The following is a 24,450-nucleotide window of genomic DNA, read 5'->3' as shown; positions in this document are numbered from 1 at the left end:
AGTCATTATGCATGAAAACGTATTTTATAAGTGAAAGCAGCACAGCATGTTTGAATATGCATGAGTGCGCATGAGTCACATGGATTAACGTTATGATACTTTTATGTATTTTCTGTCATTTTTCTGGAGCTTGACGCATCCACCCACACACACTTTCAGATTTTTGGGTCAACTGTTGCGTTCATCACTTCATCGCTGCTTTGACTCCGTCAGTGTTTCAGTGTGTGTGTTTGTGTCAGCTGACCAGGTCCGAGCGGCTTCCCTGCGTGCGATTCACAGGAAGTTGAAAACAGGATTCTTCTTTTTAAATTGAATTTGCATTCAATTTAGAGCCAAATTGAAGACGCTTGGGAGGCAAACAAACATCTATTCTTTCTCTCTATCAGATTATGCATGCATGCAGGGAACAAGCTTTTGAATAATGAAACTGCAGCAGAAAGTGTTTGACGGACCGCAGCGTCTCTCAGCAACAGGAAGCGCTCGTTATTTCAGGCGAAAGAAAACGAGAGATTGAGGGAAGAGCGCAGGATGAAATACATTTTCTTTCCAGCACATTTGACAAGAGTTTATCTGATCTGAAGACAACAGGACTCCGCTCTCTGCTTCCTCTGGCCGGCGTTCACCAGACGCCCACCATCCTTCGCTTCTCTGAATGAATGGCTGAAGGCGATCCAACAGTACTTTATGTTTGATGAGATGAGACAAGGTCACGGACTGTTGCTAAGCAGCTCGAAAGCAGCGAGAGTCTCTGGGGAGAGCGATGAAGAGTCACACTGATGGAGGAGCCGAGCTTTGACAGATGCTTAAAGCCATCAGGAGAGAGAGAGAGAGAGAGAGAGAGAGAGAGAGAGAGAGAGAGACGCTTCCTGGTCACATGATTCAGACTGATTTTCTCAATGTCACACTGATCAGAAATATCATATAAACTATAGATGCACAAGATAAAACACAACGACAGACTCTTGTTTTACATAATATTCATTATAAGTAATATTATGCATTATTTGTTAACACTGTCAGTGAACGCAGTTATTAGTTAGTAATCTCAAAATGGGTAAACATCTGCCAAATGATGCCAATAATTGGTCTTTCCGATGTTATTTTAGTATTACTTGGATACTATTATAGTATTTATTCATATTTTAAATTAGCATTTATTTGTATATTTTCAGTTTCTTTTTAATTTTAGTAATGTTTGTGATTGTCATTTTTAGTATTATTTTTTAAAACATTTTATTTAGCTTTAATTTATTTTCAGTTTTAGTAAATTTAGTAATTCAACTTAAAAGGCAACATTTCATTATTTTATTTTATTTTTTAAAGTTTTTTAAGTTTGAAGTTTTTCATCAATTATTTACATGTTACTTTATTGTTTTAGTTTCAGTTCACAATAACAAAACTGAATATAATTAATATATTATATCATAAACAGTGCAAATTATCCAATGATTTGTTTTATAGTAGTATTTCATACAATTTTTTTTATACTATTTCAGTAGGTTATGGCCAAATGTGAAATTTTCAAGTTTTCAGTTTTCATTTTAATTTTAGTTTAAAGTTTAATTATTTTATGTACTTCTTCATTTTTAGCATTATATATATATATATATATACACACACTTCAATTTATTTATTTCAGTTAGCTGTCAAGACAACACTTCTTTACAGTTTTCCATCTAATATTTATATTCTATTATATTTAATGTTAGCTTTATTTCATTTAACAAGAAAATATTTAGTTTTAGTGTCGAGTCTGTTACTTCTGAAGGGTTTCTCGTCAGGGTATCATGACGGTACCACTATATTCTCTGAATCCCCATCTAAGTGCCACGGTCCTCCTTCAGTTCCTCTGAGTGTAACGTTACAGTAGTGTGAGGTGAATGTGAGCGTAATGAGGGTGTGAATGAGTGTTTTGAGGGTGGTGAGTGTATCGCAGCTCTTGCGTGGGTTGTGTCGCCTCCTGCATGGCTAATTAACTCGCCACCATTGTGTTTGTGTGTGAACAATAAAGGCCCGCGAGGAGGACTTCTGTTCAGTTCTGCTTCGGATAAACAACTTCTCCTCGTCGCCCGTGTTCGTGACAAGGCCAGTGGGTGGGAAACTCGTCTCGTCTGACATCAGGCTGATAACAGGCCGCTCTTCATCGCCATCTTCTAATTAACTCTGGGTTTGTGTTGAGCTGAACCCGCGCGGGTTGATTCGCTGACAGTCATCTCGTTTTTTGGCTAGAGCGAGTGTCCGGGCCGCTTGATATCCAACGGGACACCGGCAGGGGGTCGCGCATGTAAACACACACGCACACACACACACACACACACGACCGCACATCAACAGCTCAGATGCTTCAGATGAACGCGTTTGACCTCTGGCTGCTTCATCCCATGGACACAAGTGAAAAAAGAGGGTTATTCATAGAAAACCAATGCAGTTTGCTGCGCCACAATGTCAAAGTTAACGTTTATTTCAAGTAACGAAAATGCTTTTTATATGGTTTTATTTTTAATTAACGATAATAGAGCGTAACGGTCAGGTTCCAGAAGTAAAAATACATTTTCTTCACAGGGAAATTGGTTTTTAATGATTAAATTATATTTAAGTTTTTAAATTATACACCTATAAGTGTATACTAAGTCCTACTGTGAGCTACGAGGTTGTTAATTGATGGTGTTTGCTTCTTTCGAAGCCGTTTGCCTGCATTATTTCAGCTTAGTTTTAAAATGATCGTGTTTAATAGAATTCCTGGTGAAAAATTACATTACCCATGATGCTGTGCAGAAAATTCCACCAATCAGAGAGCAAAACATGCCAAAAGAGCTCTTTAGCTCCGCCCACTCCCATGAAGCACTGCGAATGGACGTAATTGAGTCGATCTGTTTGAATATATACATGAATATTTTGCAATAAATTTAAAATGTTGTTTCTATAGATATAATCAACATTTTAAATGAGTAGCTTTATTTTTCTCTGTCGTTTTTAATTAAATTATGCTGTTCGCAATGCTTCATGGGACTGTAGTTCTTTCCCTCACTGAAGCTGTTAAGTTCACAGTCTTGTACCTTTGTATTTTTGTTCGATTTTCAAATACTTTTTTGCTTCAAATCAAAGTTTGTGAACTTGTGATTCACATTATAGGTTGGTTCGTCTTGGTGTGTATGAAATTCACCAAAACTTGAGAGTTTGAGCTCAAGAAGTTTATGATACCATGTGTCAGATTTAGTGTTTTTACGGTTCGCACACTTTTTGAATTTCCATAATTTTTCCAGGACCTTTCCAGCCACTCAAAAGTAGCAGATTTTAGTTTTACGGTCCTTACACACTGAGTCCGAAATTCACGTAAAAATAAATACAACCTCACATTGCGTCAATCACGTTTGCACACTGCCTCCGAAATTTTCTTCTGTCATAAAAAAACTTGGATCAGGTTCGATTCTTTTGAGTTTTTCGCATCCGTAGCAAGCATTTTGAGAAGTGTTTTGACAATTCAGAGCCACCGAATGACGAAAACGAAAAAACACATATGAAAATTTCGGACTCAGTGTGCAAGGACCTTTAGTCTTTCTAGATTTTTAGGCTGTTCTTTTAAACTCGATGGCCACCATCTGAACTTCCTTCCTAAACTAACATGTTTTCTGTGGCTCCGCCCACTCAGTGTCCTAAACTGACATGTTTTCCGTGGCTCCGCCCACTCAGTGTCCTAACTGACGTTTTCCGTGGCTCCGCCCACTCAATGTCCTAAACGGACCTGTTTTCTGTGGCTCCGCCCACTCAATGTCCTAAACGGACCTGTTTTCTGTGGCTCCGCCCACTCAGTGTCCTAAACGGACATGTTTTCTGTGGCTCCGCCCACTCAGTGTCCTAACTGACGTTTTCCGTGGCTCCGCCCACTCAATGTCCTAAACGGACCTGTTTTCTGTGACTCCGCCCACTCAGTGTCCTAAACTGACATGTTTTCGGTGGCTCCGCCCACTCAGTGTCCTAAACTGACATGTTTTCCATGGCTCCGCCCATTCAGTGTCCTAAACTGACATGTTTTCCGTGGCTCCTCCCACTCAAGTGTCCTAAACTGACATGTTTTCCGTGGCTCCGCCCACTCAGTGTCCTAAACTGACATGTTTTCCGTGACTCCGCCCACTCAGTGTCCTAAACTGACATGTTTTCCGTGGCTCCGCCCACTCAGTGTCCTAAACTGACATGTTTTCCGTGGCTCCTCCCACTCAGTGTCCTAAACTGACATGTTTTCCATGGCCCCTCCCACTCACCTCCCACTGGCCCTGCTGTGATTGGCTCTTCAGCTGAATGAGCCAGTCCTCGCTCTCGGCCTCGACGCAGTGGTGCATGGTGATGATGACGGGCCGGGTCAGAAGAGCTCCAGGAGGACCACAGCTCACCACGGGACTCAGAACCGTCTCCTGTGTGTCGTCCACCTGCGGCCTGAAGAAAAACCACACATAAAACAAACATCAACAAACATAATTGAGTTCCTTGCCACTGTTGCCTTTGGCTCGCTCAGTTAGGCTTTAAAAGTCAATTAATATTACTAAGATTTAACTGAACTTTTTGAGCTGAATAATGACACTGAATAATAAAGCTGCTTTGAAACAATCTGTACTGTATGCTATAGAAATAGACATGGATTGTCTAGACATGAGATCTCTAATATATTGTATAATTAACAACTATATAAATAACAAAATAACATGTAATTTAATAGAGGTTCTGACAAATGTTAATGGCTGCTGTCTTTTTAAAAAAATATTAAATTATTATTATTATTTTCTTCATTTGAATGAATGATTTAATGACTCACTCATAAAGACTTCACTAGTTTCATTACTGAATGAATCAGTGTTTTTGAACGAATCTCTGGAATTAATGATTCAATGACTCACTCATAAAGACTTGCTTCATTACTGAATGAATCAGTGTTTTTGAACGAATCTCTGGAATTAATGATTCAATGACTCACTCATAAAGACTTGCTTCATTACTGGATGAATCAGCGTTTTTTGAACGAATCTCTTGAATGAATGATTCAATGACTCACTCATAAAGACTTCACTCGTTTCATTAATGGATGAATCAGTGTTTTTGAACGAATCTCTTGATTCAATGACAAATACATGTTTTTAACAGTCACTTGTCTCCACCTACTGGTGAAACGATGTAATTGAGAATCGTTTTTTGGAGCATCAAGTTATTTTCAAAAGGTGATTTGCTCTGATTCAGATTTATGAGAAGTATACAGAAGTACTATGATAAAAGTTTATAGTACGGATATGATCCCTGAACCATAGACAACCAAGACAGTGATTATATCCGAACTATAAACTTTTATCCCAGAACTTCTGTGATAATCTGAATTATGCAAAACAAAAAAAATGCTACAGTGTAGTTGAAAAGTTTCATATCTATACATGACAACTGCTCTCTCTGGATCAGAACGCAGATCTGAATGTTCACTGTGATCGTACTTATCAAAGGTTTAATAGACAGAGACAAATTGTCATTTGAGAATAAGATTGCGCCAATGTTTGAATTGAGATTGTGATCTGAGACAAAGTTGATACTTTAATAATGCATAACTGAGAATTAATAAGTGAGCAATGAAAGAGCGACTAAGAATGCCACATGTAGTTGTGTGTCAGGTACAGATGGGCGTCTTCATGGGCGATAATCCCCAGAATAAGGGCGTTTGTCACGATACCTCATGCTCTCCTTCCTGTGAACCGTCACGTACATCTCGTAGACTCGTCCCTGAGGGATGGCACCCGCTGGCACCAACAAGCTCACTCCTGCAGAGAGACACACACACACACACAAACCATCAGTCTGCCAGCCTGTGACCTCTGCCACCCCGTGCCAAACGCCCTGTCAGTGTCAAACTCACACACACACAAACGCCCTGTCAGTGTCACACACACACACACACACACACACACACACACACACACACACACACACACACACACACACACACACACACACACACACACACACACACGAGTGTCTCAGCCAACAGGGAACCTTCTCAGGGTTATGAACAAACGCTCTTCCAGTAATGTTAATAGAACATTTGTTCATAGGGATCTTGTTTTTAATAATGTTTTCTTAACGTTAGCACAAAAACATTATTTATACATCATTATTGGAAAGGAATGTTTTAGTTGGATGTTTGTCTAACATTTTTTATGTTACTACTTGTTTTGGAATGTTCAGAGAACACTCAAATGTAAAATTTCCATTATAAAAATGATCAAATGGAACGGTTTAACATTTTTAAAACATTTAAAGTCGCCCTGTAGTCAATCATTTTTTCCCTTAAAACTCATCTTTGATCACCATAATTACATATTTAAATGTTTTTTCCTTGAAAACAAATTCTTCATGCCTTAAAATATCTTGAATGTAACTCGACACCCTTGCCTCATTTAGTATGCGCGGTTCTATGAATATGCAAATGAGCCCTGCCTCCACTCACTCCCTCAGCTCAGAGATCCACTGGTTGACGATCACACGTTGATCTGATTGGTTACAAGGTAGTTTGTGACGTCAGAAACACCAGCGATTTCAAAGCGTGTTTTTGAGACTGTCTTTGGTTCACTGCAGTTTTAAGGAGGAAATACTCAGAAATGCTGTCGACTTATGAATTTACACATGCTTTGTCTTAAAGCAGATTAAAAACACCACATAGACACATAAACTACATTAAAAGCTGGATTTACACCACAGGGGGACTTTAAAAAACCAAACGTTTCGAATGTTCAAAGAACATTCAGAAAAATGTTTTCATGTTTGTGTTAGCTTTTGTGTTCTTATGCACAGAGTGGGAATATCCCGACTGATGAATTCCTCCAGTCTCACAGACTCATTGATTTCTCTTGTCCTTCATGTGAACTTCCCTTTGAGCGACTGTCACTCACTAACAACACAGAGGAGAACTGCATCAGCAGAGACCAGAGCGGCACTCGAGAGCCGGGGGACAAAACTGAGGAAAATGACAGACTTCAGCCCGGATTGAGCAGGAAGTCTGTTCAAGTCAACATGAAATCAAAATCAACTCGATTTAATGAACTGAATTCACATTCCTGCTGTTATTGTGATCAATTAATCAGTGCACATTAGTTTTCAAAAATTATTTTTTCCTTTCAAATAAGTGATCAGTGCAATAACAACAACGTGTCAGAAACAAACAAAACCAAGAAGAGAAAAATAAAATTAAAAAAATAAATTCCAGCAAACATGACTTATAAAATAATCAAAAGAAATGAAAAAAAGAAATGTAGTAATCTATATAAAATATAATCTTTGTTGGAACAACAAACACACACACACACACACACACACAGAAAAGTCTAGCTGATCCAAACACCACATGACAGATGAAATCGAGCCCGACACTCTTCTCTCCTGCTGAATGTCAGTTTCACTCAGAACTGTGTCACATTATGGACATTAAACAGGCTGTGAATGACATTTCATGTTTTTAAAATGGTCCGTAAACGTATTTGCTGAGCAAAAGAGTGAATGAGAAATTATCTTATTTAACATTATATTTCACCACATCTGAAAGTTTAGACCTTTTAAATGTTACTGCAGTCCTATTGAAATCCAGGGATCTGCTGTGTGAATCATCTGAGGAAATACGGGGAAAATGAAGAGTGTCCCAATTTTCTGAAAACCAATAAACTCCCACATCCGCATCCAGTTAACGAGGCTTCAGGAATCTAGTACACTTAAGACTCTCTCTTTACATGCAACCAAATCATCCGTTAGTAGTGGGACTGACGGCTCAATCGGACTGGAAATCCTTCATGTAAAACGCCTTAATCGATCCGACTGAGCTCGATCCCAATGAAACTTCCATCAGATTGAAAGGGGTTTATTCCTTTTCTAATCCAATCGAGAGAACATGTGAACACTTGATCAGATTGAAAACCGAAACTGAAAGGACTGCGCATGTGCAATGATGTAAAAATAGTGTAATGACGTAGAAATAGCGTAATGACGTAGAAATAGCGTAATGATGTAGAAATAGCCTAATGACGTAGAAATAGCGTAATGATGTAGAAATAGTGTAATGACGTAGAAATAGCGTAATGATGTAGAAATAGCGTAATGACGTAGTAATAGCATAATGATGTAGAAATAGCCTAATGACATAGAAATAGCGTAATGATGTAGAAATAGCCTAATGACATAGAAATAGCGTAATGATGTAGAAATAGAGTAATGATGTAGAAATAGAGTAATGATGTAGAAATAGAGTAATGATGTAGAAATAGCGTAATGACATAGAAATAATGTAATGACGTAGAAATAGCGTAATGACGTAGTAATAGCATAATGATGTAGAAATAGCGTAATGACGTAGAAATAGCGTAATGACGTAGAAATAGCGTAATGATGTAGAAATAGCGTAATGATGTAGAAATAGCGTAATGTAGAAATAGCGTAATGACGTAGAAATAGCCTAATGATGTAGAAATAGCGTAATGATGTAGAAATAGCGTAATGACGTAGTAATAGCATAATGATGTAGAAATAGCGTAATGACGAAGAAATAGCGTAATGATGTAGAAATAGCGTAATGACGTAGAAATAGCGTAATGACGTAGTAAAAGCGTAATGACGTAGAAATAGCGTAATGATGTAGAAATAGCGTAATGATGTAGAAATAGCGTAATGACGTAGTAATAGCGTAATGATGTAGAAATAGCGTAATGATGTAGAAATAGCGTAATGACGTAGAAATAGCGTAATGACGTAGAAATAGCGTAATGATGTAGAAATAGCGTAATGACGTAGTAATAGCATAATGATGTAGAAATAGCGTAATGACGAAGAAATAGCGTAATGATGTAGAAATAGCGTAATGACGTAGAAATAGCGTAATGACGTAGTAAAAGCGTAATGACGTAGAAATAGCGTAATGACGTAGAAATAGCGTAATGATGTAGAAATAGCGTAATGACGTAGAAATAGCGTAATGATGTAGAAATAGCGTAATGATGTAGAAATAGCGTAATGACGTAGAAATAGCGTAATGACGTAGTAAAAGCGTAATGACATAGAAATAGCGTAATGATGTAGAAATAGCGTAATGATGTAGAAATAGCGTAATGATGTAGAAATAGCGTCATGATGTAGAAATAGCGTAATGACGTAGAAATAGCGTAATGACGTAGAAATAGCGTAATGATGTAGAAATAGCGTGTATGACGTAGAAATAGCGTGTATGACGTAGAAATAGTGTAATGATGTATAAGTAGAAATAGCGTAATGATGTAGAAATATCGTAATTATGTAGAAATAGAGTAATGATGTAGAAATAGCGTAATGACGTAGAAATAGCGTAATGTAGAAATAGCGTAATGATGTAGAAATAGCGTGTATGATGTAGAAATAATGTAATGATGTAGAAATAGCGTAATGATGTAGAAATAGCGTAATGTAGAAATAGCGTAATGATGTAGAAATAGCGTAATGTAGAAATAGCATAATGATGTAGAAATAGCGTGTATGATGTAGAAATAATGTAATGTAGAAATAGCGTAATGATGTAGAAATAGCGTAATGTAGAAATAGCGTAATGATGTAGAAATAGCGTAATGTAGAAATAACGTAATGATGTAGAAATGGCGTAATGATGTAGAAATAGCATAATGACGTAGAAATAGCATAATGACGTAGAAATAGCATAATGACGTAGAAATAGCGTAATGATGTAGAAATGGCGTAATGATGTAGAAATAGCGTAATGACGTAGAAATAGCGTAATGTAGAAATAGCGTAATGATGTAGAAATAGCGTGTATGATGTAGAAATAATGTAATGATGTAGAAATAGCGTAATGATGTAGAAATAGCGTAATGTAGAAATAGCGTAATGATGTAGAAATAGCGTAATGATGTAGAAATAGCGTAATGATGTAGAAATAGCGTAATGTAGAAATAGCGTAATGATGTAGAAATAGCATAATGACGTAGAAATAGCGTAATGACGTAGAAATAGCGTAATGACGTAGAAATAGCGTAATGATGTAGAAATAGCGTAATGATGTAGAAATAGCGTAATGATGTAGAAATAGCGTAATGACGTAGAAATAGCGTAATGACGTAGAAATAGCGTAATGACGTAGAAATAGTAAAATGACGTAGAAATGACGTAACAGATAACAGCCGCTGGGAACAGAAACACAGGCTCATCCGGGTCACTGAAGTCAGCAGCGCTATAAACTCGCTAGGAATGGGTTTTCTTCATGGGAGTTTTGCGTTTGGTGTTCTAATAAAATATTTAAAATCAGTCGAATCGATATTTTCTGTACAGTTATTTAATAATGCCATCCAGTGTCGTGGACTCGCTCTCTCTTGTTCCATACAAACGCAGCGGCGGCCATTTTGTGACTATTGTTTTGTACACTGTTGGATTATGAGATACAAACAGGTACGATTTTAAAACTGTTTAATCTGAAATCAATATCTCTAATCTCCATAATTATTTATGTGGTGAAACGCTGTGTAATAAGTGTTATGACTGTAAACAGTATCTCTTAAATGTCCGTCTAGTTTGATCTTGCCGCTGAAACTGCTCTCTCCGCAAGGCTTTGCGTTTAAAGATCTAATAAAATATTTCAACTCAGATCAATATTTCGTGTCTAATTATTTACTCATGTGGCAAGCAGCCGTATAATAAGCGGGATAATGTACATCCAGCCTAAAATATATTCTGATTTGAAGATTGTGACATATAAACACGTGTCTGTCTCTTTAAAACAGAGAATGTTTTATCACAGTATTTTTTAAAATATTTATATTATGTATTATCTCAGGACAGTGCAATACTAATATCTGGAGGTAATCATCTTAATTGTGTGTGTTTGTTGTAGGTTTATACTGTTGTTCTTTACTGTACCTTCTCAAAGTCTATTTATTGTGTGTAGTTTTGTAAGTTCTTCTTTAATGTTGACTTTTTAATGCAGAGCTCTGCTACAGAAATTCCTATATACTCTTACTAGATTTACCGGTACAAATGGCAAATAAAACTTCAACTCCTTCAACTCACATGTTTAGTGTTCATGTAAACACTACGTCCGGATCCATCAATCGGAATGACTTCAGTCGGACTGAAACAGAAGTAGTGCATGTAAACGCAGCCTCAGTCTGTCCTCAGGAGACGGTGTTCATGCGCTACTGTAACGCTGGCTCTGTTATGAACGAGTGAGTTGAGGATGGGTGTCAGGAGTGAGAATGATCACCCTCTCAGTGTCCTAATCCCTTTATATCTCACCGGACACGCTAAGGCACTTTGAACAGTAATTGATGATTCTCACAGGAGCTGTAAAACTCACGGGACCATGAGGAGCGTTCAGAGACACACACATCTACTGACTCTAAAGCTGAGTGGATGCTGCCATCACTCACACACACCTCACTGACATCAGGAGCCGGCACTGAGACTCTGGGGAATATGTGTGATCATAAAATTATTTTACGACTCAATATCAAAGTATTGTGACAATATGAATGTCGTTTTTCTTGAATGGCTCCTATGGTGTTTTGAAACGAGAGGTTGATGTTTATCCTCTCCAGAGCAAAACATAGTAATGAACACGGTTGTAAAATCACACACATCATTACCATATGACCTTTTCACCACGTTTACATTCAATATTTTTTATAATATTGCATATTAAAAGTTAAGTATATTTAGAACTATAAGGTTTCATTAGTTAACTTTAATGCATTAATTAATGCACAGTACATATATTACAGTATTTATTAATCTTCGATGGCGTTAGTTAATATACAAAAGGTACAAATGTTTAAAATACAAATGTATATTGTAAAAAAATATTAACAGATGCAACTTTTGGTTTTTACTAATGCATCAGTATAAGTTCAGTTAACATTAACTAAGATTAATAAATGTTTTAGAAATAGTATTCATTGTTAGTTAAATAACTAATGTTAATAAATGGAACTTAATTGTTGTTTCTAGAAATTTAAATAAATATATGTTTCAGTACATTACAATATACAGTATAATTATTTTCTTTGCATTACAGTAACAATGCTTAATTGTCATGAAAAATCTAAAAACAAGATTGTTGCTAAATATACTTTCTTTCGACAGTGGAGTTAAATATGAGCCAGACTCATTCTTGACAGGTTTGTGAGATTCGCTGACAAACGGTTGGAGGACGAGGAGATTGATGATCGTTTCAGACTTACTATATTTTGATTAAAGATTGTGAAGACAAACATTTCCTTTTTCTCAGTGAAATACGTTGTGTGATAAATGGATCACCGTAAGAGCAGGACTGTTGACTCGCCGGCCTCGACGGGTTTGGTTTGGTTTCACTACTCCAGCGTCCTGTAATGTGTGTTTATGGGTCAGGCTGTGATTTTCTCTCCAACACACACACACACTGGCCTGTTCCTTATACAACCCAGAAGCTTCAATCAGAGCCTGGCATGAGCAAACACGATTAACGCTGAGACACATGTGCCGAGCGCACGATGGCCTCAAGATGTGCACGAGCGGTGGTGATGGGGGGGTGTAAAAATAATAATAAACAAGGCTTAAACCTCCATTTTGTAACAGACGCGAGTGTTTATTTTAGCACTTCCGTCAGTGCGACACTACACTACAGCCTGTAAAACATTGAAATAAATATCAGTAAATATTGATAACCTAAAAATTATAAGAATGTTATGAACAAATTTTCGTTTTATATTTCCTGACAAAGATGCGTCATACAGCATGTGGACACGAGCAGGACAGAGACAGTCATTCTCTTTTCTAATATCGTCATGTTTTCTCCTGATGTTCAAAGCTTCTGACACTTGTTGTAAAAGGTCTGAAGAGCGAATTTTATCTTCGCAGAGTCGAGACATTTAGACGACGCTTGATTTTCTGCTGCCAGAGAAAGACAAACTAAAATGAAAAATGACGTGAAATGCGCTTTACAAATAAACTTGCCTTACCATAATAACAAGCACAAACTGTGTTGAATAGAATTTGAAGAGCGAGCAAAAAGGCCTATTATATTCACATTTTTACTGTGGTAAAGTAGAAAAAACACTGTAGGACGAATTAAAAGCGAACCAAAGGAAGAAACGTTTATAATCCCCTGTGAAAATGGGCGAGACGTGAGTGAAGATTTGGGAAAAGAAACAAGATGTTTGTTTCTCTGATTATACGCTGATAATCGGGTGACCAGATCACAAAACAAAGCTGACAAAGCTTAGATTTATGGGCTCACGAGACGCATCTCTCTCATTCGGCACACGAATCCACACGTTTCCATGCCTTCAATGTAACATTTCATTTCTATCCTATTATTTCTTTTGTAAACAAAGCTTTGTGCTTCACTCGTGTCATGATATTCACGTAAAACAGCATTCACGTACAAAACAATATGTGCTACTCGATGCGGTTGTCAAGTGTACGCTAGTGTCTGGTGCCGGACACTGCACTGACCTGAGTTGGGCACGATCAGATGCCCTCCGAGAGCGTTGAAGGAGCCGAATGCGGTGCAGGACGGGTCCCAGGAGCGCACGAGTGTGTGTGTGCGCCGGCTCATGGTGTCGGCCTCCATCAGGGCGTGCGGGAGCTTGGGAGAGACTGTGGACGAGACGTCGGACAGGTCCTCCTGCGGCGTCACCAGACCGGACGAGTTGTACACCTTGATCTTCAGGTTGGGCAGCGGGTCCAGCAGAGGCGAGTTGGTCATGGGGATTTTGTCGGCCACGTCGTGGAGCGCGTAAACCGGTCCTCGGTACAGGGCCGCCGCTGACGTCAGGTCAGGAGGAGCCGCCAGCAGATCAGCTACACACACACACATCAAATACAGCACTGGTTATAATATACGTACAATATTTCATATTTAAAATGACTAATTAAATCAATTAAATCAAAATCTGATAATATAATGTTTAAGTACATTAAGAACATTTGGAACATGTTAAATATAATAATAAAGAGTCACATGATCCTTCAAAAATCATTCTAATATGATGATTTGATGCTCAAAAAACATTCATTATTATTATCAATGTTGAAAACAGTTCTGCACAATTTTTTTTCAAAATTCTTTGATGAATAGAAAGTTCAAAAGAACAGCATTTATCTGAAATCTAAAGCTTTTGTAACATTACACACTACCGGTCAAAAGTTTGGGGTCAGTAAGAATTTTTATTTTATTTTTGGGGGAAAGAAATAAAATAAATCAATACTTTTATTCATCAAGGATGAGTTACACTGATCAAAAGTTACAGTAAAGAAATTTATAATGTTAGAAAATATTCTATTTTAAATAAATGCTGTTCTTTTGAATTTTCTATTCATCAAAGAAAAATTGTACACAACTGTTTTCAACACTGATAATAATCATAAATGTTTCTTGATCATCAAATCATCATATTAGAGTGATTTCTGAAGGATCATGTGACTCTGAAGACTGGAGTAATGATGCTGAACATTCAGCTTTGATCACAGGAATAAATATATTAAAATAGAAAACAGTCATTTTAAATTGTCATAATATTTCACAATAATACTGTTTTTTTTATTATTGTTTTTTATCAAATAAATGCAGCCTTGGTGAGCAGAAGAAACTTCTTTTAAAAACATAAAAAAATCTTACAGATCTAAAACTTTTGGCCAGAAGTGTATATTTATTTATTTATTTATTCTTTTTTTTAAATATAAAACGGTTAGTTCCAACTCTGATATTAACGATAAAACACGGCTATGACCGCTTCACCCAAAAAGAACAGCGCTTATTTGAAATAGAATATTTTACTGTCAATTCTGATCAATTTAATCTGTCCTTGCTGAACAAAGGAATTCATTTTCTTCAAAACTAATCTTACTGACCCCAAACTTGTGAACTAAAAGAGTATAAATCTAAAAACTAATAAAAGGTACTTCAACATATTAATAAAAATTATAGTATAAATTATACTACAATAACACTGGTGTGATGAGACATTTTTTAGTTGGGTTTCCATGTTCGCTCTCACACACACACACACACACACACACACACACACACTCTCACACGCACACACTCTCTCATTGGTCTAAAACGCTTAGTGCACACCTGTTTAGCACATGCCGGTAAAGCATTATTAATGCATCTGAGGAGAATCGAGTCCCTATTATTTGCGCTATGATGAAGCGCTTCTCCCTGAAGAGCGGCGTATATTCAGAGGCATCATTAGTCTTTTCCTCGTTACGGTCTTCATCTCTACCCAGACTCAGAGGGCATCGGGATCGACACCGATCCTTCACAGGTACACACATGAATATTCATGAGACCGGGCCCGAACGCACAGCACGCGACTCGTAACCTGACACCGCTAACGATTCTCTGCATCCGTGACTGTCTACCACTGAGACCTGCAGGTCGAGGAGAGGTCACCAAACACACGCTCACACACATCACCTGTTGAGTTCACTTAAGGGGGAATCTGGGCTTTCACAGTTCTAGCCAATTAAAACACCATATCAATTCTGTCATCATTTACTCCCTTTCATGTCATACAAAAGAAGATATTTTGATGAGCATTTGGGTTGTAGAGAACATTGGTCCCCTCTGACTTTCATTAGATGGACAATCTTTTGTAATCCATTTTTGTATTCATATTTTGAATGTTTTTATTTTTATATTTTTATTTTAATTTTAGTTAAAGTTTCAGTAATTTAGTTGTGTTTTTATTATTGTATTTATTATATTTTATTGTGATTTCTTTAAATAAATATGTCTATATAGTTTTTATACATTTTTTATTTCGATTTAGTATTTTAGTACATCAAGTAAATGAAAATGATAAATGTTGCCTTGGCAACTAGATGAAAATATTTTTAATATATATATATATATATATATATATATATATATATATATTTTTTTTTTTTTTTTCCTAACCCTAAACCCTATTTCAGTTAATGTTTATTTTATGGTTTTAGTTTACGTTAACTATATCAGACCTGGACGATAAAAAGTCATACAGCTTTGAAACTTTTTTTTAAACCTTTAAATTCAAGTTTCCCATTTTTATATATATAATATATAATTAAATTTTAAAATTAAATAAATGATTTTTAAATATAAATAAATAAATTAAATATCCAAATAAAACACTTAAAAATATGAAATATTTTATATGTTTATCTGCATGTCATGTGACCATTAATCAACATAAAACAAAACAAAAACATGAACATGTGAAAGTGTCATTAAATTATTGAAATATTCACTTAGAATCTCAGCGAGGCCAAATATTTTAGCTCAAAGATGTATAATGGGCAAAAATCAGTAATTATTGTGTCCATAATTGATGGCTGCTGTGCTCTTGGCCTCCTGATGTGTAAAGTGCAAACGCTGATGTGTTTCGAGATTCTCAAACCTATTTCCCGATTCCAGCTCTTTCCTCGGTGTTTACCACAACACCTTCCGCTCGCGCAACTCGGGCTGATGGGTAATTAACACTCAGTGTGCCAGACAGACGAAACTAATTACCCCGTCATGATAACTTGCAGATTGCCTTCACATCAAGCTGACAAGCATCCTAATAGCAGGAAACTCAGACGTCTTCGAGTTATGAGCATCTCCTTCGTTCTCTTCACGTCAGCGAGACTCTGACAAACATCAATTCTCCATCTGCGCTCGCATTCATCACCGGCAAAATGATCTGTCACTTCCTTTATCATTACAGTGACATTGACACATAAAGAGAAATGTCATAAGTTCAGTGACGACAGAGGCTGGACTGAGACGGCCGATATTTTCAGGAAATATGAAACTAGTCAAACGAGTAGCTTCAGTTTATCTCACACATATCAGAAATATATAGACCCAATAAACCCACAATAAAATATTGATATAATCAGTGTGCACATGTTGGCCGGACAAGTAGTTATTAAAAAAAATCACATATCCAGCATTCGGTTGTGTCATTTTTGTGTCACTGCAATGATAAAGTGAATGATCATTTTTACTGGTATTTACACTACCATTCAAAACTCTCTTCTGCTCACTAATGTGATCAAAAATACAGTGAAAACAGTGGAATATTATTACAATTTAAATCATCTGTTTTCTATGTGAATATCTAGTAAAGTGTAATTTATTCCTGTGATCAAAGCTGAATGTTCAGCATCATTACTCCAGTCTTCAGTGTCACATGATCCTTCAGAAATCACTCTAATATGAGGATCTGATGCTCAAGAAACAGTTATGATTATTATCAGTGTTGAAAACAGTTCATATTTGTGTGGAAACTGTGATACACTTCATTTTTCAGGATTCTTGATGAATAGAAAGTTTAAAAAGAACAGCGTTTATTTGAAATGGAATATTTTGTAACATTATAAATGTCTTTACTGTCACTTTTGATCAATTTAGGATCCTTGTTGAATAAAAGTATTGATTTTCTTGAATGGTAGAAATAAAAATAAATTTAACCAATAATAATAGTTGACTAGTTCACCATCACGTCTAACTGTGACTCATTTAAGCTCTTCTTTTACACTCATAGAGAGTCATTTCTAGCCAATGAAATTGACAATATATTCACTATGACTGTTTAAGGCCTGGAAATCTGTCATATTTCCAGGGGAAATGTGATCGTAAAGCATGGGAACTGGTCCCGTACCTGTGCGAGCCGTCTTGATGTTGACCGGCTGGAATCCTCCATTGAGTGCCGATGAATCCATGATGTCCGAGTCGAAGTCCCGGTGGTTCTTCCGGTACACGAACAGCGCCACGATGACGGAGATCACCAGACACATGATGACTGCGATGACGATTCCCACGTAAAGAGCCACATCATCTGTGCTGGGGGCCGCTGGACACACACACACACACACTTTATTAAAGCTGTGTTAAATTAGGAGGGAGATTCTATCTAGGGTCTAATATCCTCACTGATCGCTCAGATATTAATAACGCAAGACTTCATTAGTGTCCAGTGAGCGAGAGGAACCAGTGATGTATTGATAATGTGCTGACGAAACATCTCACACTCATGTAGTCGGTATACACACACACACACACACACACACATGCTGATGGGAAACAGCAAACAAACATTTAACAAGAACTTTTATATCACACATCACGCTATAATGGACACTAGGACTGGGTCATGTGATCAGCTCTGAGAGCATATCATCCAATCAATTTAAAATCACAATCTGTTTCATCATATGTGACCCTGGACCCTGGATCACATGGGTCAATTTTTTTAAATTGAGATTTATACATCATATGAAAGCTGAATAAATAAGCTTTCCATTGATGTATGGTTTGATAGGATAGGACAATATTTGGACGAGATTATATATATATAAATGCACTGTACACACACACACACATTATATATCTACAGTGCTATGCATAAGTTTAGACACCCATGCTAAAGTTGACTAAAAAGAGGAATAAAAAAATCATCTTTTGGAAACTGAACTTAATGCCTTAATTAAAAAATTAGGAAAAATCCAACCTTTAAGGACACCAATTTTCTTTGTGAATGAATAATGTATCGTAAATAAATAAATGTTCTTCCTTAAAATACAGGGTGCATAAGTTTGGACACCCCTATGTTAAATTCCCATAGAGGCAGGCAGATTTTTATTTTTAAAGGCCAGTTACTTCATGGATCCAGGATAATATGCATCCTGATAAAGTTCCCTTGGCCTCTGGAATTAAAATAGCCCCACATCATCACACAGCCTTCACCATACCTAGAGATTGGCATGGGGTACTTTCCATAAGATCATCTCTCAATGCAAATCAAACTAGCTATTAGGCTAACTGAAATAAAACCATGCCAATCTCTAGGTGTGGTGAAGGCTATGTGATGATGTGGGGCTATTTTAATTCCAGAGGCCAAGGGAACTTTATCAGGATGCATATTATCCTGGATCCATGAAGTAACTGGCCTTTAAAAATAAAAATCTGCCTGCCTCTATGGGAATTTAACATAGGGGTGTCCAAACTTATGCACCCTGTATTTTAAGGAAGAACATATACATAAATATATATATATAAATGCACTGTACACACACATATATACACATATACATACATATATATATATATATATACACACACACAAATACAAACACACACACAATGAATCGACAGTTTTTGAAGCTGATTGGTTAATAAAGCTGTAACCATGATGTAAAATGACTTGTATCGTAATGTAAGGTTTGTCACACCCCAAATAGACACATAAATATACAAATGCTTGTGAAATAATGTTAAATTTACTGTAAGAGCAATGAATGCAAAGGGGGAAAAGATGAGTTGTGTTATGAGACAGACAGATACACACACACACAAGAAACAGCATTAGAACAGATCCAGCAGAGCGACAGCCGTGTGTGTGTGTGTGTGTGTGTGTGTGTAAAGTGAATGAAGAGTATGAGGATATGCTTCAGATCGATCTGGCCTGACTGTTTCCGCACTTCATCATGGATCACGTCTAGAATGTTCATGCGTGCCGTCACTCCTCACGTCTATTCCACCCTCGGCTCTTTCCGATTCGGGAAAAAAGTCCCAATGATTGTGTGGAATGGAAACTTTGACAAGCCATCATTAGAAGCAATACTTTGCCCTCATTTCCATAGAAACAGTCCTTTTGTCCCCCTGATAATTGTGAAAAATGCAATTTCCTGTCAAAGCAGTGACAAGTGTGGAAACGTGTGTAATATAAAGGTGTCCGACAGGCGACAGGCGAGTCTCTGCAAACACGGACATCGATTCCTGCATCGATACGAGCGCAGGCGCAGGAAAACTCCTGTCTGAACAATTAAACCTGCGCATGTTCCTGATTCACTGCTTTGTGCTCGTATCGAACGCTCCGAGACGAGACTGAACACGGGATGAATGTGAAACACACTGTGACACTGATCCACCACAAGAGGGCGCTCTCAGACACAGGCATTCCTTCAACTAATACTCATGCATTCAGAAAAATAATACTTATGCTCTCCCTGTGTGTGCATCTTCTGCATGCTTTTATCATCTTATTGATTCATTGTGATCAAACTGCCAGGAGTTGCACTGAAAAAATATGATTTTTTTTTTTTTTTTTTAATTAAATACCTAAAACTAATACTCTAAACAATAAATTTATCTGAAAAGCAACACCACTTATTTTTTTAAATAAGAATGTATTTTAATACAAGTGCACTGGTAGATTTTTTCACTGAAAAATAAGTAAAATAAATAGTGAGAAAAACAGATTTATATTCAATAAATGTCAGAAAAAGTCTTCAGCAGTGTTGCTTTCGAAGTAAACCACCTCGTTTTTATCTTTAATACACTGGGGGAAAAAAATGTACATTTTACTCTGAAATTGCTGCCAAATTTCACAACTAATTACAAAGAAATGGCAAGTGACACATTGAATTAAATGTGAAATTTTGAAGCAGAAAGCAAAATAGTGTTTTCTCCAATAACCTTTACTTTTTTTTTTTTTTTACAGTGACCTATTTTAGAAACAGCAAAACTCCAGCACAAGCCCTCAGTAGGCGTCAGCAGTGTGCAGTGTGTAGTGTGCAGTGCTTGTGCTGGTGATATAAAGGAAGTATTCAGCAGCACTGAGTGTCTGTCGACTCAATTATGTATATTGGTTTATGAGCGAGCAGTAATAACCTGATGTGGTTAAAGAGAACAAGCTTTAATTCAGATGAGGAGGACAGGACCCAGCAGCTCTCCAGTCTGAGGCCCTTCTGTGATTAAACACTGTGTGTCGCCTGTGTGTGAGTGAAGTTGGACACTGTGTGTGTGTGTGTGTGTGTGTGTGTGTGTGTGTGTGTGTGTGTGTGTGTGAGAGAGTGTGAGAGAGAGAGAGAGAGAGAGAGAGAGAGAGAGAGAGAGAGAGAGAGAGAGAGAGAGAGTGTGTGTGTGAGAGAGAGAGTGTGTGTGAGAGAGAGAGTGTGTGTGAGAGAGAACGTGTGAGAGTGTGTGTGTGAGAGTGTGTGAGTGAGAGTGTGAGAGAGCGTGTGAGAGCGTGTGAGAGTGTGTGTGTGTGTGTGTGTGTGTGTGTGTGTGTGTATGAATGTTAGAGTCTCCACTGTTAAAGGTAACAGTAATCAATGTCATGATCAGCTGCACGGCTCCTGGTTGAGTTTAATCTCTGTGATATTCCAGATTAATCTCACTAATGTGACGCTCCGACCTGCGGTTGACTAATACTAATATTTACTAATAATCATTTTAAAACATATCAAGCTTTTATTTTGGCTGAAAACCTTCTCTTTTATGGTTTATAATCACTTCTCATCACACACTTGGGAATATTTCTGTCTCATGTTGCGTCCCAAACTCAAACTTGTACGACTCTACTCACAAAAGCAGATGTTTAGCAGAATCTGCTTATTTTCCATATAATGAGCACTGATTATGATTTATAAGGTTTAAAAATTACCAAAAAAAACTCCTTTTGTAAAAGAAGGAAGCTCCAACAGGATTGGAACAATGTGAAAGTGAATAAATCACAATTTTCTTTTTGTTTTGGTTGAACAATTCCTTTGAAACTAGGAATTAAATGGGAACTTTAAATTAAGCTCCCCATTTAAAGTTGCGCTCATCTTCTCTTCCCTATTGTTCTGTATATCCGAGTGAAACGCTTCTGGAACAAGAACAAATGTGGGCGGGGCTTGATTTTTGTCCGTGGGGAATTGATTGGATGGTTGTGGTTTGCTATTGGCTGATCTCATGTGAGTGACAGGTTGCCCCGCCCACATCATCAGAGAAGAGAAGAGATGCTGCGAGAGGAACTGATTCTGAGTCAAGATTAGCAGGTTGGGCTGTCAAATAAAAAATTTAATTTTGAATATTCGTCAAATTTGTAAAAAACAATGAATTTTTGGAATTTTTGGTGTGTATAAACCACCGGACGCTGTTTGTTCTTGTTAGCTCATCCAGTACAGCGCTGTGGCTGCGTTGTTAATTTGAATAAAACGGCGGGAAAAGGCTTTCATCAGCTTCATCAAGCCTACACGATTATATGACGCAAAATGCTGCAATTTTATATTAAATAAACAAATTAGCGCTGTTAACGCAATTAACGCAGCATCTGTTCATTTTTGGCTTCCTTTGGCTAGTGTTACATGATCCCGCTCTTATTCATGCAAATGCTTTTAAACCATTCATGCGCGATAAGACAAAAAAGAACGCGATGTCAGTGAATGTCCTCCTGACACACACACACACACACACACACACACACACACACACACACACACACACACACACACACACACACACACACACACACACACACACACACACACACACACACACACACACACAGACACGCGCCAGTATCAAGTTCTCTTTTGCGGTATAACGAACACACATGTATGCCAAAATGAACGCGCTGCCTGTGAATGTCCAGACTGTGACGCACAGAAAGACTCGCGCTAATATCGTGCGTGCGCACAAGACAGCATGCCAGAATACAGCTCTCTTTCGAGCTTGAACGAATAATAACACACAATTATGCCAAAATGTCTTTTTGTCGAGTATCTTCATAACATAAGAGTAGTCTTATGATGAACGTGAAGAGTTGTGACTCGTGAGAGAATGAGGCGCGTGTGAGATCCGCGTCTCTGTCAGCAGCGGCTGCTCTTAAAGGGACAGTACACAGTAGCCACTAATTATCTCTGTCGCTAAAGTTAATCAAAGAACAAAGGGAACAGAGAAAAACACTCACTGCTCTTGACTAAAGAACTTTTTTTTTTAGGCATATTATCACTAATCTGTGTGTGCATTTATTTTCCTTGAGAACCAAGCAAGTTGACTCATGAAACCATTTGTTTATTATATCGCAATATTGACCTCAATTATCGCAATATGACATTTTCCCCAAATCGTGCAGCCCTAATCTATATGTAGATGTAGTGAGTAGAAGTGAGTGTTTCTGAATGCCAGTTTGCTGTTGTGTTCATATAGTTCATTACGCTGTGTGTGGAAGAGTGTTTTCTCAGGTTACTGATGCACTTACTCAGTTTTATGCACTATTATAACCTAATTTTCCTTGCATGCACATTAAAGGGGGGGTGAAATGCTCATTTTCACTCAATCTCCTGTTAATCTTGAGTACCTATAGAGTAATATTGCATCCTTCATATCTCCAAAAAGTCTTTTGTTTTATTAAATTTTTAACAGAAAGATAGGCTGTACCGAGTCTTTCCGGAAAAAACCGAGCGGCTGGGGGCGGGCCGTGTGGGCGAAGCTTAGCTGTGCTAACGCGCCAAGCTAGTGACAACACACAGAGACATTTGTTCAACAAACAGTTTTACTCACCGTCCGGTTCCAACGCACGACCGCGAAACTTTATCATTGTGACTGCTCGATCCTTAAGCATTAGACGATCTGCAAATCCGTCGATATGGGCTTTGTTTATAAAACAATCATCGTCGAAATGCAGGGAACAACAGTCTTACACAACTCCGTTTATGCTCAGAAAAACAAACTCCATCCACTGGTGCGTTAACGCCGGGTTCTTTGGGAATCTGTGCAGGGTTGTCTTGCCCTGGCAACCAAAAACACACTTCTTTGGTGACATTGACTTCCCAAAAGCCGGGCAGGGCGCTTTGATGGCGAACTGCTTTCGCTCTCTTGCTCTGGTCTACGGTTGCGCGCGCGCCCGCGTCCTCCCGGAGAAGTGCCCTTAGGACCCATATAAGGAAATTCCGCCCTATCTTACGTAAGACAGAGCCATACTTGAAAAAAACTTTCCGAAACTTGTGACAACCCGGAAGGAGTATTTTTGGAACAAAAATACTCCTTCAAACGTACAACTTAGTTTTTGAAACTTTGTCCATGTTTAGCATGGGAATCCAACTCTTTACCAGTGTAAAAAACTCAGTATGCATGAAATAGCATTTCACCCCCCCTTTAAGGAAATTATATTTGATTTAAGACCAATTGTTTCAAAAGTTTATGCACTTTAAAAAGTGAATTTCAATTCAAAAATGCGATGCTTTATTTGGTTTATATTCGCTTATTGCTCTCGCTTGCGCCCTCTTGTGGGCATAGGACACTATACAGTACTTTTTTCCTCTAACATTAAAGCGATAGTTCACCCAAAAAAGAAAATTAGCCCATGATTTACTCACCCTGAAGTCATCTTATGATGGACAGATGCACTTTTATGATGGACAGATGCACTTTTATGATGGACAGATGCACTTTTATGGACTTCCAAAGACACACACCCATTCACTGCCATTATAAAGCTTGGAAGAGTCAGGACATCTTCAGGGTGAGTAAATCATGGGCTAATTTTATTTTTTGGGTGAACTATCGCTTTAAGTATTGTCTTTAGAATTTGAATTTTGCTAATATTTAATAAAGAAATTGGAATTTAGCTTTTCAGCCTATTACCAGGAACATGAATTTAACACAATAATGATAAATCA

The 24,450-nt window shown here is 37.5% G+C and overlaps 1 protein-coding gene across 1 annotated transcript in view; it reads right to left on the bottom strand.

The window, feature by feature from the left end:
* unc5cb (unc-5 netrin receptor Cb) overlaps positions 1 to 24,450 on the bottom strand; it is a 218,704-nt gene that overhangs the window by 12,543 nt on the left and 181,711 nt on the right. Inside the window, exons 9-12 of the mRNA XM_079860665.1 lie at positions 17,664 to 17,855; positions 13,483 to 13,830; positions 5,705 to 5,792; positions 4,260 to 4,431 (exon numbers count right to left, since the gene is read on the bottom strand). Coding sequence (XP_079716791.1) covers positions 4,260 to 4,431; positions 5,705 to 5,792; positions 13,483 to 13,830; positions 17,664 to 17,855 — 800 coding nt within the window. The remainder of the gene's footprint in view (positions 1 to 4,259; positions 4,432 to 5,704; positions 5,793 to 13,482; positions 13,831 to 17,663; positions 17,856 to 24,450) is intronic.

The sequence above is a fragment of the Squalius cephalus genome (genome assembly GCF_949319135.1).
Source record: "Squalius cephalus genome assembly, chromosome: 24".
Lineage (NCBI taxonomy): Eukaryota > Metazoa > Chordata > Actinopteri > Cypriniformes > Leuciscidae > Squalius > Squalius cephalus.
This window is presented reverse-complemented; position numbering and strand designations above follow the sequence as displayed.